The sequence below is a fragment of the Idiotropiscis lumnitzeri genome, chromosome 14 (assembly GCF_059441095.1).
Source record: "Idiotropiscis lumnitzeri isolate Australia: NSW breed Sydney's pygmy pipehorse chromosome 14, RoL_Ilum_1.0, whole genome shotgun sequence".
NCBI classification, from domain to species: Eukaryota; Metazoa; Chordata; class Actinopteri; order Syngnathiformes; family Syngnathidae; genus Idiotropiscis; species Idiotropiscis lumnitzeri.
The window spans coordinates 5,526,199-5,544,428 of record NC_142404.1 but is presented as its reverse complement, the minus strand read 5'-3'; the positions used below and the strand labels follow the sequence as shown (position 1 = coordinate 5,544,428).

Sequence of the window (18,230 nt, the reverse complement as noted above, 5' to 3'; positions counted from 1 at the left end):
GTTGTCTCACAGCATTTATACTGAAGGCTCCAAAGTTCAACACAACCCATTCTGGGAACATTGATCAACAGAACAATTCTTATCATTGGAAATAATGAGAATAAAAATCATCAGTGTTTAAGTTTGTTTCTTTATTCACACGAGGACACATTATCTGTTTGACAAATTTAAAAATGGGTTCAATTAACAAAAGCCGCAGGTGGATTTTAGTCCGGGCCACAAATCGGCCCTCGTGCGTGTGATGAACCTACTTGCAAAATGGGCAAATGACAAAAAAAAAACTCTTCTGTGGCATATACCCCATTTGACACTTGAAACTAACTAAACTGAATTTGGGTGTCGTAGTAAATGACAGCCATTCAAACCAAAGTTTTGTGAGACTTTTGAGGTATAGTTTCCCTGAATTGTTCGGACGAGGGCGGCACGGTGGCCCGACTGGTGAGCCCGATGGTGCAGAGGTTGTGGGTTCAATTCCGGCTCCGGCCTTCCTGTGTGGAGTTTGCATGTTCTCCCCATGCCTGCGTGGGTTTCCTCCGGGCACTCCGGTTTCCTCCCCACATTCCAAAATTGAATCGATTGGACTCTCTGAATTGCCCCTAGGTATGAGTGCGAGCGTGAATGTTTGCCTTGCGATTGGCTGGTGACCAGTTCAGGGTGTGCTACGCCTACTGCCCAAACACATCTGGGATAGACTCCAGCACCCTTGCAATCCTCGTGAAGACAAGGGGTACGGATGGATGGATAGTTCGGATGAAACCTAATTTTACGAGAGTGTTAAATAAACAACCTAAAAAAAAATAAAACTGACGCTTATTTTGCTTGATTCAGTTCTCATCACTGTAGGATTGTGCGTATCTAAAAAAACAGAAAAGGGAAGACAGACACTTGGTCAGTGAATTCCAACTTTTTCCAAGTCTAATTAGACACTTAGCGGATGCAGACGCTCAGCAGGGCTGGTTCAAACCGTTGGCGGAGTGGAGCCTCGGTGCTATTAGGCATTCAGCGTCCAAGAAACCAGCGCCTGTCCTGATTTAATGACAGCCCACACCCAGAGGTAATTTCACCGCCATTACAGCTGCCTTTTTAAAAGTGTCTGAATTCCATCTAACTTATCATTCTTTTAAATAACTACACACAATGGCCCCACGTGTTTTCTATGCATGACAAATCATCTGCTCTTCTCTTGGACGTGTATTAAATGAGGCATCCAGCTGATGACGCGATGATGCCTTGATGGAAAAGTTGAAAGGATCTTTTTTTTCCCCTCGCCTTTTAATCATTTGATGCAAATTGGTCTTTTTTTGCGCAAATAGCCTTCAATGACAATTGTAAACCTTATACAGGGATGAGTCCGATCTCACTTTCTGAGAGTTCCTTGCCTGCAATGGAACGTCAAAGTTTATAATGGAAAGTCTCACCGTGAAGAGACCAACGATCACTGTTCGGATCATTGCTGTTCTGCAGCTGTCAGTGGCATGTGTTTCAAACTGTTGCTACCTGTCAAAACCAGTCAAGAAGACAACATCATTTTGTGGACTTTGAATGATAATAATAAAAACAACGCATTGAAAGCATTGCAGTTAGTGACATTTTACATTTAGGAAAACATGTAAAAATCAGTAACCCTGTGCATTTTGGGGGGTTAATTTGAAATCAACACTAAACTAAATAATATATGATCTTGTACTGATGAACAATTTAGGTTGGTGAGATGACTCCAAAGTTTTGTGTTGCCCCCCAAATTTGCCCTGCTTTCTCTGTGTACAGAGTAATCATCCTAAATTAATTTCCCATACTCATATTCACACTTATGCCCTAAGTGAGAAAATATCGCTGTCACTCTATCACCGGATGTCGACATGTTTACCATCAGAGTTACATTTCTCGTCTACATGGTAGTCTTCTTTCTCCATCCGTTTGCTGTTGTGGTGCGCAACGGGGAGGGAGAAGCTGAAAGACAATGATCACTTGCGCAGGCACTAAAATAAAACTTGCCTCAAAGTGTTTCACGTTTTATCAATAAACCACTTCGTCTCTATTTGTACTTTATGTCCCAGGCATTATTTTGCACGTAAGCTCTCTCAAAACCATCCAAAGGAAAGAACCGATAAGACACAATTTTGAAAGGGGTTCCTAGTGGCAATGTTTTGGGTCCAATTTTTATCCATAAAGGGTAGATGCACTCAAATCTTAAAGCAAGTAAAAGATTTGCAAAGGTTTTGTCCATGATTATAATGATATTTAGGGGACGGCGAGATGTCCATTCAAACAAGTTCAGAAACAAACCTAAAAACATCTCATCAGTGTTTATTTAAAAAAAAAAAAAAAAAGGAATCTTTGTCTTATGTGCGTCAAATCACAGCCTATTGTGAATAGTGGCGTGTACCGGCAATTACACTGACGAGTGCCTGCTTCACCTTGCCGAACTCTTCTCGTCCCGACCCCCTACCTGAGCAATCACACGCCATCTTCAGACACATTATACTAAGATAATTACAGCCATTCACAAGTTCAAATGATTTTTTTCAGTTTGCCTTTTTGAGAGTTTGTCAACTCCAAGTCAAAACTTCAGTCACTTTCAGCTGTGAAGAGGCGTCTTACAAATAAATTTAAAAAAATGCTCAAATATGGGTTGCTTTGTCTCGCACGTTTCTAACTCCCAGCTAATGTTGTGCGTGTTAATAGCTTGTGCCACTTTAATTGGTTCTTAAATGCTGTAAATAACACCCCCCCCCAGAACCCCCGCCAGGCCTTTTAATGAACAGGTAGCCCTCCATGATTACAGCAATCTTAAGCCTCCATCCCGCTGTTAGTCACTGCGAATGCACGCCACGTGCAAGCTTGCCAGCCACGCAGCGCTAAAAGGACAAAAGCAATTTGAGGAGGTACCGCATGCTGCAGGATGCTGGCTAATTTAGCGGTGCAATAGAGAGGGAGGCAACAAAAGAAAATGAGGGAAGATGAGCGGAGGAAATAATTGCCGGCCTATAAAGTGAAAGGGGAAGACGAAGAAGGACAAACGGAATCACGGCCATTTTTTACTCAAATGTATATAAGAGAAGCTTCGCTGTATTGTAAAACTATTTAAAAGACTTTAACTTGTATGAGCGAGTTTTACACTCCTCAAAAGAAGAGGGCAAACTTTTTTCCATCCTTTTCTCACCCCTTGCCTCCATCTGTTCTTTCTTTACCGAACTGATGAAGCTGTTGAGAGTTGAAAAATCTTCTTAAACAGAGCAATAAAGTTGCATGCTTGCACATTGAGGACTACGGTCCTGTTTTTGTTTGAATTCCTCATTGAAAAAATTCAAGCAACAAGTTTTTCCTCATTTTTTTGTGACATTAGGGCAGTGCTTCTCAAATAGTGGGGGGGGGGCCTCCTGGGGGTCGCGGTGCGATGCAGAGGGGGGGCGCGTGTGACCCTGGGGGACATTCTTTTTTTCCAACGTATCACAATAAAGTGTAATTGCACATCCACTCCAGTAGTTGGCAGTGGCGCTCTCATTGCCCATTGTGCGCAGAGAGTATTAACGCTACGGTGTAGGTTTGTTTGGGGACGAAAATGCTATTATTTATAGTTGTGGCGGTGAATATGTGGTGGGGGCGCAAATTGATTTCTTCTTGCTAGGGGGGCAAAAAAGAAAATAATTGAGAAGCACTGCCTTAAACGTTGCAGCAAGCTAATCGTGTGGACTGAATCGGTGGCAACAATGGAAAATGCCAGCATTAGATCGCGGCAAAACATTGGGAAAAAAACAACTACTAAGTTGTTCATTTTTGGAAAAGGGAACTTAGTGAAAAATGTTTCATTTTAAAATTTGTGAAATAAATTTAAAATTTGTTTCGACCCCTCCCCCCCATCCCACATCAGACACACCTTACACACAATTCAATGAGCCGGGAAAAGGCTACTTTACAAGGCTAATGTACAAAGGGAGAGCCAGTTGGAAATCAAATCTAGATGCATTGTGAATCATAGTTGATCGCCATTGTTTTCTTTACAGTGGCATAGATGGTCATTTTAAAAGAATCTTCAAATTTGGCTCGGGGGCCTTGAGTTTGACATTTGTGGCCCGGAGTGAGCAGAACCAGAGGCAATCTCATCGGAGGCCTGTCGCCTGTGTATAAGTGCCGTTGGGTGGCAAACCTCAGCTTGTATACATATTTGTTCAATTGTGTGTGTGCTGCGTCCGTAATCCTGGCCGCCCTCCCGCACGTGTATACAAACAGGTAGGCTTTCGCCCAACGCAGCCAGCGAGATGGCAACACGACTGGCGAGGTTATGCGCGGCCTTTTCGCCAGATGCCCTTTGTAAATAAGCAGAGAGTCTTTGGAGGGGCGCCGTCGGGCCGCCTGGCTCACCTGGTCCCGACGGACGCAATCAGCACCCCCGAGCCCCCTCCCTGCCGCACCTCTTACCTTGAATAGAGGTTGAGGATTGGAGCGGGTCTGGTGTGTATGAGCCGGCCTGTTGTGACACAGCCAAGCCGTGGCTCTAATTCATTAAAGCAGCCTTGCTAATATAAACAGCCATTCATTTAGCTCCCTGACACCGGCCGTCTGGACAATGTGAAGAGCCTCAATAGAGCTGCCATACATGAGTGTGTGCGTGAGTGCAAGTTTGCTTGAGTGCGTGTTTAACCAAGTTTTTCCCAAGCAGGTAGACTAAAACAAACCAGAAGGCCCATACTTCATTACTGGTAAAATGGCATTTAACAAAAATGACATCAAATCAATATACAGTGTTACCTCACTAAAATCAAATGCCTCTGACGTCATACAATTGAACTGAGGTTCCGAAGATAAATGTGCTTCTAAAGTGGCACATAACCCCACCAGTTCACTTCAATTATGACCTCAAAATACTTGATGAGAACTTAGTTCAGTGGTAATCAAAGGGTTTTACATTTTATTTGGCTTTTATTGCAAACAAGGGTGCTAAATGGGCTAGAGAAAGTGATGACAAGTGTGTCCATGTCTGACAAGAACTAAATGATATGCTTATTTATTGTTTTTTTTACCTCTACGACTGTTGCTGCGTATACAGGTGTGGACCTAAACACTTCATCCATCCGTCCATTTTCTGTCAGGCTCAACCTTCATTATGAGCCCTTCTCATACATTTAAGTTGCTCATCCCTGATTAAGGGAATTACCTATATTTACCCACAATGCCTGTTTTTGGAGTGTGGGAGTAATAACCAAGTACATTACAGTAAGTACAACATGTAAATTCCATACAGGACAGAGCCCAGATTTTAACCCATGACCCCTGAACCCCAAGGCACATTGACATCCATCCATCCATCGAATGTCATTCTAGTTCTAGTTACACTTGAATTAAAAACAGAAGGGTTCATACTGCCTCCTTTTATCAGCATCAGTGAGGAGTTATGCCTAATGTTTTCATGTGCAAGCAAACTAATGACTTCTTTGCTATCACCCGTCATCCAGAAACACAAGTTTGATTTAAACTTTTACTCAAGTGATCAGAGCTACCGTGTCCTTTCTCAGGGGGTTGAGTTCAACAGTGAGTGTACGTCACTCGTGGTAGCATCTGGCCCCGGGCTAGAGGACCCTGCCGCAGGGCCAAAAAGCAACGTGGCCCGGCAACCTCCAGATGTTCTCCTGCATTAGGGACTGACAGGCTGTCATGTCACCACCTACGCTAACTACACAGTTCCATCAGCTCCCATCTGCTTCCCAACACCTCCTGGGGGGATCTCACCACCCGTCAACCACATAAAAGACAATACTATAGCACATTAATGAATATGTGCAGGGAAAGCTCTCGTTTAAGGGTATGCGGACTGCACCTATAGTGTTCACATACATTATTGACAGATGTTCCCTACACATGTTATATAATGCAAACACAGACACGATTAAAGTTAGCACATTAAAGCAAAAAGTCATGTTTCAGAGGATGAAGCAACTCATTTGCTTAAAATGCACATTAATCTCAATAGCAAGAGAATTTATTTATGGCATTTTCTATTGTTCTTGTCGCGTAATGGTCATTGGTGAGCTGGAAGCTAAGCCAGTTGACTTTGGCACGTTACACCCTGTAGTGGATACCAGAAAGCAGCCAATTGCAGGGCTCAAATGGAAATGCATTCATTCACACCTATTGGCAATTTAGAGTTTGCAATTAACCGAACAAGCATGTTTTTTTTACCAGGAGGAAGCCAACTATTTTAAATAAAACCCCGATCCTCACAACTGAGAAGCAGACGTTCTACTATACCACCATTCCACAGAGTATAAACTATTCAAATAAAATTCTAAGAAGATTGAATGATATCGAAAAATAAATTGTATGATTAAAGAGTTGCTTCGTGCAGAGATTATATGATTCAATAGTCAACTATTGGATGTTTCATTGACTCGCCCATCAGCAAATAAATAACTTGCTGTTATTTGGCCCCTCCTGCTGGTGTGACTGAGGAAAGACCCCCGAGGGTCATTCTAAAATTGAGGGGGGAAATGTCGAACACTTAATAATCATTTTGGATTACGAGTATTTGTGGATTAAATTTATTGGGACGATTTTAGTTTGAATATATTAGATGATTTCGGTTAATATATCAACGTTGCATAGTGTAAAAATATGTACAGTATGCAATCTGTCAATTTATACATGTAAACAATTCGCTAAATGAGTCGACAGTTTATTTGAATGCGTTGCTATTAGCGTTAAAAGAAAGTGTATTATAGCAAGAAAATGAAGAAACTACATTTATCACTTAAATAAATTGTACCGTAACTTTATTGGCTATTGAGTCACGTTTAATGGAACCCAGCACCCGTCAGCGGCAGCGAGAGTTTTGAACTAAAGGCGAGTCTCATGTCAGCTTAATTATGAAATGGACACGAACTTGGAGATTTGACAGCTAACGGACGTGTGGACTCTGCTGCTATTCCTGAAAAAAAAATATAAAGTATGACAAACAAGAGTGCATGCTCTATGGACATATGAAGATGTGTTTAAGTAATTTAATATATTTTTCTACAGGTACCGAGGCACCGTTAAATCAAGATATAGTTTAAAGCAAGAAAATAGAGAAGGTTAAAGAGAAACTTCACTGACGTTAACATTGGCACTTTTAGAATAGGTTTGCATGTAAAAATGACACCAGTACTAAAATGCCCGCCTAATTGTTTTTTGTTTTGTTTTGTTTTTTTGTTGTTTTTTAGATTCACAACAAATTGGCACGCACCATTTTGGAGCTCAACTTGTGTTTTTTTTCTGTTTAGCATCTACGTCACTGCAGGAAGGTAAGTGAAGTATTATTGCTCAAATTGGAGAAGGGTCCGGAGCTGTTACGTTCTAAAGAATATCAGAATCAGAAATCCCTTTATTGTCATTGTACAGCGTGCAACAAAATTAGAGAGCTCCCCTCTTCCAGTGCAATACAACAATAATTTAATCAAATATATAAATTAGATAAATGAAATAATACATAATGAGATGGAAAATAATAAAAACACATTACGTCGCTGTTCTGCAAGGTAAGGGAAGAAAATGTTTTTCAGTCTATTAGTCTTTGATTTGATGCACCTGTAGCGCCTGCCAATAAAACGACGCGTTGTAGTTACGTCGCCTGCAGTCGAAAAACTGGAGCCAATCCTCATCCAAATAAATATGCATGTATACTCATTCCCACTTCTGTCTCTGTAAATATCCCGGTTGGTGCTTTTATGCCGTGCAGTCTCACCGAGATCCGCAAAGAAGCTGTGCGCCAAGTCCTAACAGCATAATCAATGTACCTCTGCTCACTTTCACATTTCCTCATTGCCATATAAATCAGCAACCGAGAGGTTAATTATTTTGTTGAAGTGGTCATGAGTTGGAATGTCCACATGAATTTTGGTGCCAATCGATCACCGATTTGGGACGTTATAAGCAATGAAAGTACAACGATTTCCAATGAAGAGGTTGCAGTCGCTCCCTTCAATTACGCTGCAGTACCAAGGAGAGAACGGAGGGGGCGTGGCACGATTACTTATTAAAAGTAGGCGTTTTTCAAGTCGTTTATTATTTCCTAATTTCTCCAAAATTAATGGAGAAAAAAGATAACTAATTTCAGTTTCCCGATAAAAAAAAAATACATAAACTGAGCTTGTTAATTGAAAAATGGGCCATCTTGGGTCTTGTCCTCCTTTATGGAAGGCACGTAACAATAAAAAAAACATGTCTGAGTGGGAGGGAAGTGGGTGAGGAAACTAAAAAAATATATGGTTTAAACGTCAGAAGCGTTGACGTTATAGAGAGATGCATAAAAGACCGATGCAATGGAACCGAAGGGAGGCAAAAAAAAAAGTTTACGTGAAGGAAGATACAAAAATAATTAAAAAGTCTGATGAAGGAAGTAAGGCAGTCATATTCAAACACAGTTTCATCATTAAAAAAAGATTACTTTATTACGCCTGAAATACATGTTTGTGACATCAGAGTTCCTGTCAGATACAAATCAGTAGCGTTTTAAAATATAAGCAATGTCCATTTAGTTAATAATTATTTTTATTTATAGCTTTTAAAATACACATCAATAAATATTTCATATTTCTTTTGGTCTTCAAATAAACACACAGTGAATGTCAGAACAGTTGAGGGACCAATATTGGGTTGGACGTCAAAGCCATAGTCAATGTAGATGCCAGATTATGGTACTGTAATACATTTCCAACCAGTTTACATCACAATGATGGGTACAAGTACACTTTACGTATTTACGTACGCGTAAAAACATAAATGTAGAGACGTGAAGCGCTACTGGACCACACAACCACAAAGACGGGTCGCATCACACAAGAAGCGAGCGCAGAGAGGTTCTAAAGGTTTAAGACACATGGGCAATGCGGACACCTGAACACAACGTCCAGAAGCCATATGGTGATCCACTAACTGAAAATTAATAAACAGTCAGAGTCGAAGTTTTAGCAGTTCTTTGCTGAGGTTGTGCAGGATATCCAGGCGACACTAGCAGTGATAATTTGCCTGCACCTTGCAGAAGTAAACACTCGAGCTCTAAATACTGGAAAATGTATCAAGTAGAGTGTTCAAGTACAGAAAACTACAAGAGGCTGAGAAACACCCTAAACATTCACAGGGCTACCCCTTTTTTAATCTATACTGCAATTCCAATGAAGTTGGGATGTTGTTTTAAATTAAAATCAAACTATAACTGCAAATCATTTAAAACTTTTATTCGAGCGAATACACCACAAAGACACAACTCGATGTTGAAACCTATCAACATTATAGTCTTTTCGCAAATATTCACTAGTTTTAATTTGATCCGTGCAACACCTGTCTCCCATTGAAAACGTGTGGCACATTATGGAGAGCGACAACACTAATCCCAGAACTTAATTATCAAGCAAGAATGGGAAAGAATTCCACCTACAAAACTTCAAACAACAAGTGTCCTCAGTTCCCAAACACTTAGCAAGTGTTGGAAAAGTTAAAATGATGCAACACACGGGTAAACATGACAAATAGAAATCATCAGTTTGAACATAAAATAACTTGTCTTTGTCGTGTATTCAATTACATATGTTATAAAGGATTTGCAAAATCATTGTAGTCTGTTTTTATTGACATTTTACACATCATCCCAACTACATTAGACGAGACCACATAATTGTCACATCTTAACAAGGCATGAGTGCTGTTTGTATAAGTCAATGTAAAGTTATTTGACAATGCACTATAATTCTCAACATCATCTGAATCAATTCCAGGTCCAAAAAGCCACTAAAGACCAATTACTACCTAATTTTTATATCAAAAATATGTTTTGATTTTTTTTTTTTTTTTTTTACATATAATTTCTTGAGATGGTGAATTTTGTGTTTTCGTCATCCATGAGCTATAATCATCTAAATGTATGTTTTAAATGATATTATGAAATATTTCACTCACGGTGTTTCGCGATTTAAATTCAACTTCCAAAATATTTTTGCCCCCAATTTTCTAATTATCTAGAACTGTGTATTTGTATATACTGCATCTATGTAAATCATGACAAGTTGAACTAGCAAACATTCCTTGTCGTTGCTAAGAGACAAAAACTCACTCCGAATTTGAATGCCGCTTAAAACAGTGTATCATCGTGAGGCCCAGACGCCACGTAAATGCGCCTGCTAATGACAGCCTTGGGATGACAGAGCAGGGAAATGAAATATATATATTATACTGCCTAAGACTTCTGGAACGTCAGAAATAGCTCGCTAGCTTTTGAGATCCAAACAATGCAAAGACAACTAAAACGTGGACATGACCATCACCTTAAAATTGATTTGGATTGGCACTCTCTATTCGCTAGATGCTGACCCGAAAGTATTGTACCGACGACCTTGATTTAAACCAAGTCAGACCTAATTACTAAAAACCTAATGCCACCGCGACCTCATTTTGCAACGTCCCCGCGTGTACGGCGATATACCATATAACATGTATGTCAGCGCCCTTGTAAAGTGGGCCTGGAAAGATAATACTGTGGTTTGTTTTACGGGAACGGATGTATCATTCATAGCAAAGATCGTCTACGAGGTAAGAAGATTACCAAAGACACATGAAAACGACTTTTTGAAACCGGGGCTAAACTGTTCTTGTTTTCACACCATAGTCTTGTCTTTTACTTTGCTTCGAGTTCAACGTCAGCCTGTCTAAGCAGCATCGAGTTGGGACAGAATTATTTTTTAATCCTGGTGGTCGTAGTCGTCGGTCTCACGGTAAACTTTTGCTATTTACTTTGTGATGAGTTCTATGGAAGCCTGTCTAGCATGCAAAGAAATCCACCGAGCAGGTCACTCTGACCTTGCCTGCGGCATCTTAACATAAATCTTTTTAGGCATGTGTTTTCATCGCAGAGTCTGGCGATGACGCAAAAAGCATGAAATATAGCAAGATACTATTTTTAATCGAACAATTCAGGGATTCCCAATCAGAGTGCTGTGATGGATCATCATGTGCACCCTGGGAAATTATTTCACTTAAAGGGGAAGTCAACCCAACAATAAATATTTGCAATAATATGTTTCATGTGCCTTTACAAGTTTAAACAACTCTGATTAATATTGTGTTTGTGGAATATGAGTTAAGCGGTGCATTTTTAAACATCTCAGGGGGCGGCCATTTTGTCACTTTCTGTCGACTGAAAATGACATCACAGTTGCTCAGGGCTCTTGTAGCGAGCAATCACGGCTCACCTGTTTTCTGAAGCTGAGTCATGATTGGTCGTTAGCTGAGCCCTAAGAGTCTGTGAGGTCATTTTCAGTCGACAGCTTGTGGCACAATGGCCACTCCCTGAGATGTCCAAAAACGGGCACATTTTACTGCTTAACTCATATTTCACAAACGCACCATTAATCAGAATGCCGTGTTTCGACTAGCCGGGCATCGTAGAACATATTCTTTTTCAGAAATATTTTGGGTTGACTTCCCCTTTAATGAGTCCAAAAACTATGTATTTACCGCATTACTAATATGGTTGGCAACTGGTTGACACATTTCCCTCAGACCTCTGGTGTTTTGACTTCTGGTGTTATGGGTTCAAATCCAGTGTTCGGCTATGTGGCGTGTTCTCCTAATGGAAAAACTGTAGGATAAAAAAATATACCGATAATACTCATGAAGTTTGGGTTGAAAGACGACGCCATAATACGAAGAAAACACACATTTACACTCAAAAGGCCAAAGTTAACAACCATCATCAACAGGCAGTTGATGTTTTCACACATTCAAAGAGTCAACGTGTTCGATTAGAAAGACACAGCACACCCTAAGCTATCTTTATTTAACGCACGTCTCTATTGTTGTTATTGCTACAACCATTACATACAGTGTCGTACTGATTTACGCCCTGTCGCAGAAAATAGGGTCATGTGATCCAGACATGTACTGTACGTCTTCAAGCAAACAACCTCTCCAATTACCCAATCTCTTATTTCAACCTCTCTGAGTTAACGAGACAAGAACCAAAGGCCACCGAACAACCTGCACCATAATGCGGCTGCTTATGAATACTGTGTATACATTTTATTTATTTAACATGATCATCAGTGAAATGACAGTGTTTCTGACAGGATGTTGAGTTTATGCGCCTCAAATTTACCATGAAATTAAAGTCTAGGAATATCCAGCATATGAAACCAGAAAATCCAATTAGACTAAGCTTCATATGAACGCAGAAACCATAAATTAAAGTTTTCGGATTATATATACAAAATTGATTGCAGGGTTCTTTTTTTTATAATAACAGTTTGCAATAGTTGCAAATGCAAAAACAACAAGAAAAGATCAATTAGTGGTGGGGGGGGACCTGAATCCAGAAACACTAGTTCAGGACCTTCTATAATTTAATAGATAAACTCATTGCAAATCCAAATCCATAAAGTGCCCTCATTATACAATAATTTAAATACTACATTTCATTACATTTTCAATGCTTTTTAAAAATAATTTATTAATTGAATATGGATATTTAAATTAAATATGAATATTCATTAAAATTTCACAATATTTTCTTATGTCACTAATTAAAAAAAAAAATCTTGCAAAATGGTTCCTCACATGACAAAGCAGCGCACCCTTTTTTTTTCATAAGTTAAATATACTACTGTTATTAAAGTAAATCACATGTGGCTTAAGTACCTTCAGCATGTTCCACATGTCAACTTCTGGTGCTGCCTCCTCAGCGCTATTTGCTCAAGAGTTACCAATGTTTTGTTTAATGAGGAAACTGCGCTTACGTTAGACTGAGCCTTAATGTTCTGTTAGAGTATAAAGCAGGAATTCTGCGTCATTCGGGAAAGGCCTCTCTTCAGTTCGAACCGTGGTAACACTCCCACAGGGTGGACTCACACTGCAGCAGATAAAGAGATATATCCCACTCAGCAAGAAACAACGTCAGATGCGTCCGTTGCTGTGCGTGCTGCTTCGGCGCCTGCTAAAGTTATGGGTAGTGTAGTGCAGCTCGGCCGCAGAAAAACTAGATGTGGAGGAGTTGGAGGAAGGTGAGGTGAGTCCAGAGGCCTCGCAGGCCAGTGCCACCTGCCTCAGGGCATCCAGGGAATCCATCTTGGCTCCACGGAGCAGGTCACTCTGACCCTGCAGCAACGTAAGCGGACTTAAATGTCAATGCATGATTACCAAAAAACACGTAAAAAAAAAATCTCCCAATTTTGGCAGCATCATTTTATTTGGTTTATGTCAAGAAAAAAAAAAACAAGACAAATTCAACATGCATTTTTTTTTATCGGGTTTTATCTTATTCACCGCCAATAAATTTTAAGGTTTGCGGGGAAGTGGGAACCCAATCACAAGGCACTTATATAGAACCGTTCTACACACAATTCAGACTCTTCAATTAACCGAAGAAGGACATGTTTTGTGGAAGGTGGGATGAAGCCAGATTACTTCCAGAAAACCCACGCAAGCACAGGGGTGAAAATGCACCCCTCAACTCTCACCCTCCACCAGCCAGGGCTATGGATTTGAATCCCCAACCTCAGAAAATGTGAGGCAGATGATAATCGATTTAAAAAAAAAAAAAAGATATTTCCCTCAAGGATCAAAAGATTTTCTGATTCTGGGGAAATTCTAGGTAGTTAAATGCACAGTAATAGATTAGCAGAGTGCTTCTGTTGTTGTTGACATACTTAGCGATGTTCCTAATATTTTGACATGTAGCTTGCAATAAAAATATTCTTTGACACACTGAAAACACAAATAAAATAAATAATTACGCCTTTGACTCGTAAAAATATCATGATTTCTAAAGGCGGAACTTATTGGCTCCGATTAGATTGTACAGATGTACCTAATAAAGCGGCTGGTGAATGGATATGGCAACAGGCCAGCTTTCATGCCTCCGCAGTTAATACATTGTTCTAATTAACTGCTGACGTCAACTCCTTAATCAATATGGTCGTGTAAATTCGATTAAAAATGTCACATTACACTCAATCTGAATTGAAACACGGCTTAGTAAGAAGATAAATAATTGAATACTGGTCAAAGAAAAACATTTATCCACAAATAAGACTTGAACTTAAATATTTGCATACGGTATATGCTTCATTTGGCGTACCTTGAGCACTGTGACGTTCCAAGTGAAACTTTCGACAGCTTTGCTCAGCTTACATCCTTTCATTCCTTCCTTCTCCGCCAACCGAGACAGATCTTCATGGAATTCCATGCCTGCAAAATAAACCGTTCCACACGCAATTAGGTTTTCGGTTTAGTGATTCAAAATGAGCTCTTTGTAAAAATAAAACATGTTGTGAAATGAATACTTCTCATAAATGACAATTATTATCGTCTACCTTCTTTCTGCACCTGCGCAATCCTCTCCTGGACGCTATCGGCATTTTCAATCAGCTGTTTCTGGGCCGCAATCATCTGAAACCAAAAAGAATTGTTGTGAAATTGTTCCCAACGATTGAACCTGATGTTGCAATAAAGATGAGAACGCTTTGCAACGCGAGGCAGTTTGATGTCACTTTCATTCAACAGTAGAAGGCGATATTGGCCAAATGAGATGGAGGGATTTTTTACTCCACAAACGCAGTATGACTTTGAGACTTTCAACATATTCGTGCAAATAAAAATAGAAAAACATGGATAAATACAAAAGAAGAAAAATGCCAGCTTATATCATCTTGAAAGAACAATACATAAATTGAGCTCATTATTGAAAAAAGGACCATACTGACGAGATGATCCCTTTCATGGACATATTTTTCACAACCTTATCAAGCATTACTTTGGGCACTTTAAACAACACTACAACCACAAAGATGGCTGCCTACAATTGTCCAGAATTGTGATTGCAACTTGTTTAGAGTCTCCTCCAATCTCTAACACGTCAGCTACTCAGATGCAAAAAGTTTACATGCTGGCTTGTTTAACCAAGTAGGATCACCTACAAAAACCCGAAGCCACTATGTATGACAATGCGTGTAGGTGTAACAGCCGAGTGGTGACACAGGTAGGAGGGAGGCATCCTGAGATGGAGAGGGAGCAGCTGGACGCCTGGGATGCGTGAGCTTGACGAGGCGTGTGGGGAACTGCTTCACGCGTGTCATCAAGTGTCTCTCTGCATACTCAATCGCATAACAGTGCATGTGTGTGTGTGTGCGTGTGTGTAGGCAATGCAATTTGATGTTTCACCATTATAGAGTGTCAGCCCGGAGGAGGTGTTGTAGTGTTGCACTTTTCTGGTCCAATAACAACGCTGGTTGGATTTTAATCACACATTCTAATGAAGCAGAATTGTGTTTTGTGTAAATTAGCAAATATGAGAATTAATTAGATGAAATCTTCATCATGGTTTCAAAAAACATGAAGCCTTTTGCACGCAGAGAAATACTGCAGCAACTGTGTCTTCTCGTAATAATACCTCTTCCCGCAATCAGATGAATAGATGACAAGTTTGGAATGATGGACAGCATAAAACTACTGCACTGGACTCTACAGTGTCATGTGTTTGTACATTTTCATTTTCACATACATTTTTTAAACCAATTTTCTTCCTGTTATTTAAAAATATTGCTGTCTTTATGCTTAAGCCAAAGCAATGAATTATTATTTTGGTGCAATCTTGTGGCATCTCCATGCCAAGGATCTATTTGAAGTGAGCTGAGGTGCTTCATTAGACAAAAGTAGTGCTTTTCTGCCATCTCGTGACACCTTAAGGCCTTTGGGGCTGGGGGCATGACTTCTTCACTACTTTTTGCAGTCACTGTCCGGGCTTGGGTCGGGACCCACCACGAATAGCAGAGGAACACTTTGCCACACACAAACATGCCTCTGTTATGGCTCTGATACGACTTTCGAAGGCCAAACATTTTCTATTTCATCCCAACATTCCATGTCAGCGCCTTGTATACACAACAGCAACATGGGAAACAGGCACGAGATTCACTTTGCCAGAGTCACAGCGTGCAAACATTCGAATTTAGAGACAAAGTAATGATAAAATAACTTCAAACTCAGGTTTATATGACACTGGCTTGTTTTATGATACTGTCCTGTCTGTCGTTACCATGGTAACAATTGATAACTAATTTTAAAGGGTGTACAATATGATTATTAATATCAGTGGACCAGTCAGGAAACCGGTCATGTCACATTAGAACGAGTGTCAGTGCTAATGTGTTCAGTAATTTGCACAGGCATTGTTTTAGGACTCGGACAAATTATGGTATAGTTTATGTATGTAAAAAAATATATAAATATTAAAATAATTTATAAAAAAAATAATCACTGTAATGTATTATGGTATGGCTTAACAAATGTGTATTTAGCCCTATTCATTGTTTTACCAAACTGGCTTAAAGGCAAGTAACACTTAAAATAAAAGAAAAATATTTAAATAAAGTGAGAAGCAAAAAAATAAATAAATAAATCAAAAATGTTCCTCACTACTTCTGAAAAATCATCAGTGTCTGTGAGGAAGTGGAATTTTCACACTTTCAAAGCCAATGCTCAGTTTCACGAAAAGAGGAATCTTATTGATCCCCAGAGAGGACAATTAACAAAAAATAAATAAATAGAACTGACTGTGTCATATGCAGAGAGCAGCTTGCGGGTGGGCTCAGACACACTGACCAGGGCCTCCAGACACGGGTAGCCCTCCTTGAGCACCATAGTGGCCCCCATGGTGCCCTCTGGGCTCTGCAGCCTGGTGGCCAGGCTCTGGATGCACTGCTTGAGTTTGGCCACCGTGGGGAGCCCACACTGCTCTTTGAAACTGGCCATGGTGCCCTGAAAGCAACAGCGCCATAGGAATTCAATTAATAACAACAACAACAAAGAAAATAGAGAGTTGCGGGTGGGAGGTAGACTTGGACTGACCAGACTAGACGAATACCACATGCCACCTGAGTGCGAGTGTGAGCATGTGTGTGATTTGCATCAATGTAGGCGAGATGAATGATGGACTGCTGAAGATGAGCCCACAGTGGGTGTGTTTGTGTGTGTGTGTGCGTGCATGTTAAAGTAGGTGGGTGAGTGTTGGGGGGGTTCAGGTTTCCAATGTTGCTGCTATTAATAAATGCTTAATAATTCTCCTACGCTTTTTTTTTTTTAATGATTCTTTTCCCAGCTGGCTTTTTTGCATCTTTACGTAATCTTACGTAGTTCATTTTATGCTAACTTTTCAGCTCAAAACCAAATTACAGCTTTCCTTTCCACCATGAAACGTCAAACCTCATAGAATACACCCAATTGATGAGGAACACAGCAGAACTTCAATCTATAAAGCAAACATGAAGACCAGAAATCCAAGAAATTATACCCCTGATCAACAATACAGATTATCACAAGTCAAAATAACAAGGATAATGATAGCAATAACAATAGTGACATCTATTTCATTTTGACAATAGTTTGCATAATACCCATAAAGAAAATGTGGAAAAAAGCAAAACCCCCCAAAAATAAAAAGAAATCATGGATCTGCACTTTTATCTTGAGCTACACTAAAATGGATTGTGTTCGTCTTTGACCGATGCCCCACCATAAGGTTAACAACTGATTGGGTGGTTTATCTTTTGTTTGTTTTTGCAAAACACGACAAGTGTTATTAAGATTATTATTAACATAAATAATAAATAATCAATAATCAATAATAAATACTATAATAAAAATAGTGGTACTTAACAATTTTTTTTAATCCAGTACATGTAGTAAACATTTCAATTCGGTACAATTTTGTCATACTGATTGTGGCCAACTGGTTAGGACGTCCACCTCACAATTCAGAGGTTGTGGGTTCAAATCTGGGCTCTGGCCTTCGTGTGTGTGAAGGATGCATGTTTCCCCCTGAACTCCCCTTGGCCTTAGCAATGATGAATTACTGGGATCCAGATTTTGGAGGAACACTGATGAATGGAGGGGTTGAACTTTTAAGTACAATAGATTTGCAGTTAATATTCTAAAATGAATCATTAATGAAGGACTGTTGATGATTTATTTAAATTTTAGCACAGTGTTTATAGTCCAACTGCATAATGTAACAATGATTTACAAGGGTAATAAATGTACATTATAGGAATAAAATCTCTATCTTCTTTTTGATTGACATATAGAACATATATACACACTAATGTATTCTAATGTCGGTAATTATGGTAGTGGTGAGCAAAGAATCGTTGAGGTGGCGCAAGCAAACGTGCAGTTTTTAAGGACACTTCAAAATGGTTACAATGGGGAATCAA

The 18,230-nt window shown here is 39.7% G+C and overlaps 1 protein-coding gene across 1 annotated transcript in view; it reads right to left on the bottom strand.

Moving 5' to 3' along the window:
* Positions 1-12,030: 12,030 nt before the first annotated feature.
* The window catches only part of plcl1 (phospholipase C like 1), a 79,860-nt gene continuing 73,660 nt past the window's right edge, over positions 12,031-18,230 (bottom strand). The window contains exons 9-12 of the mRNA XM_088314990.1: positions 16,573-16,776; positions 14,334-14,409; positions 14,099-14,208; positions 12,031-13,116 (exon numbers count right to left, since the gene is read on the bottom strand). Coding sequence (XP_088171116.1) covers positions 12,916-13,116; positions 14,099-14,208; positions 14,334-14,409; positions 16,573-16,776 — 591 coding nt within the window. The 3' untranslated portion in view covers positions 12,031-12,915. The remainder of the gene's footprint in view (positions 13,117-14,098; positions 14,209-14,333; positions 14,410-16,572; positions 16,777-18,230) is intronic.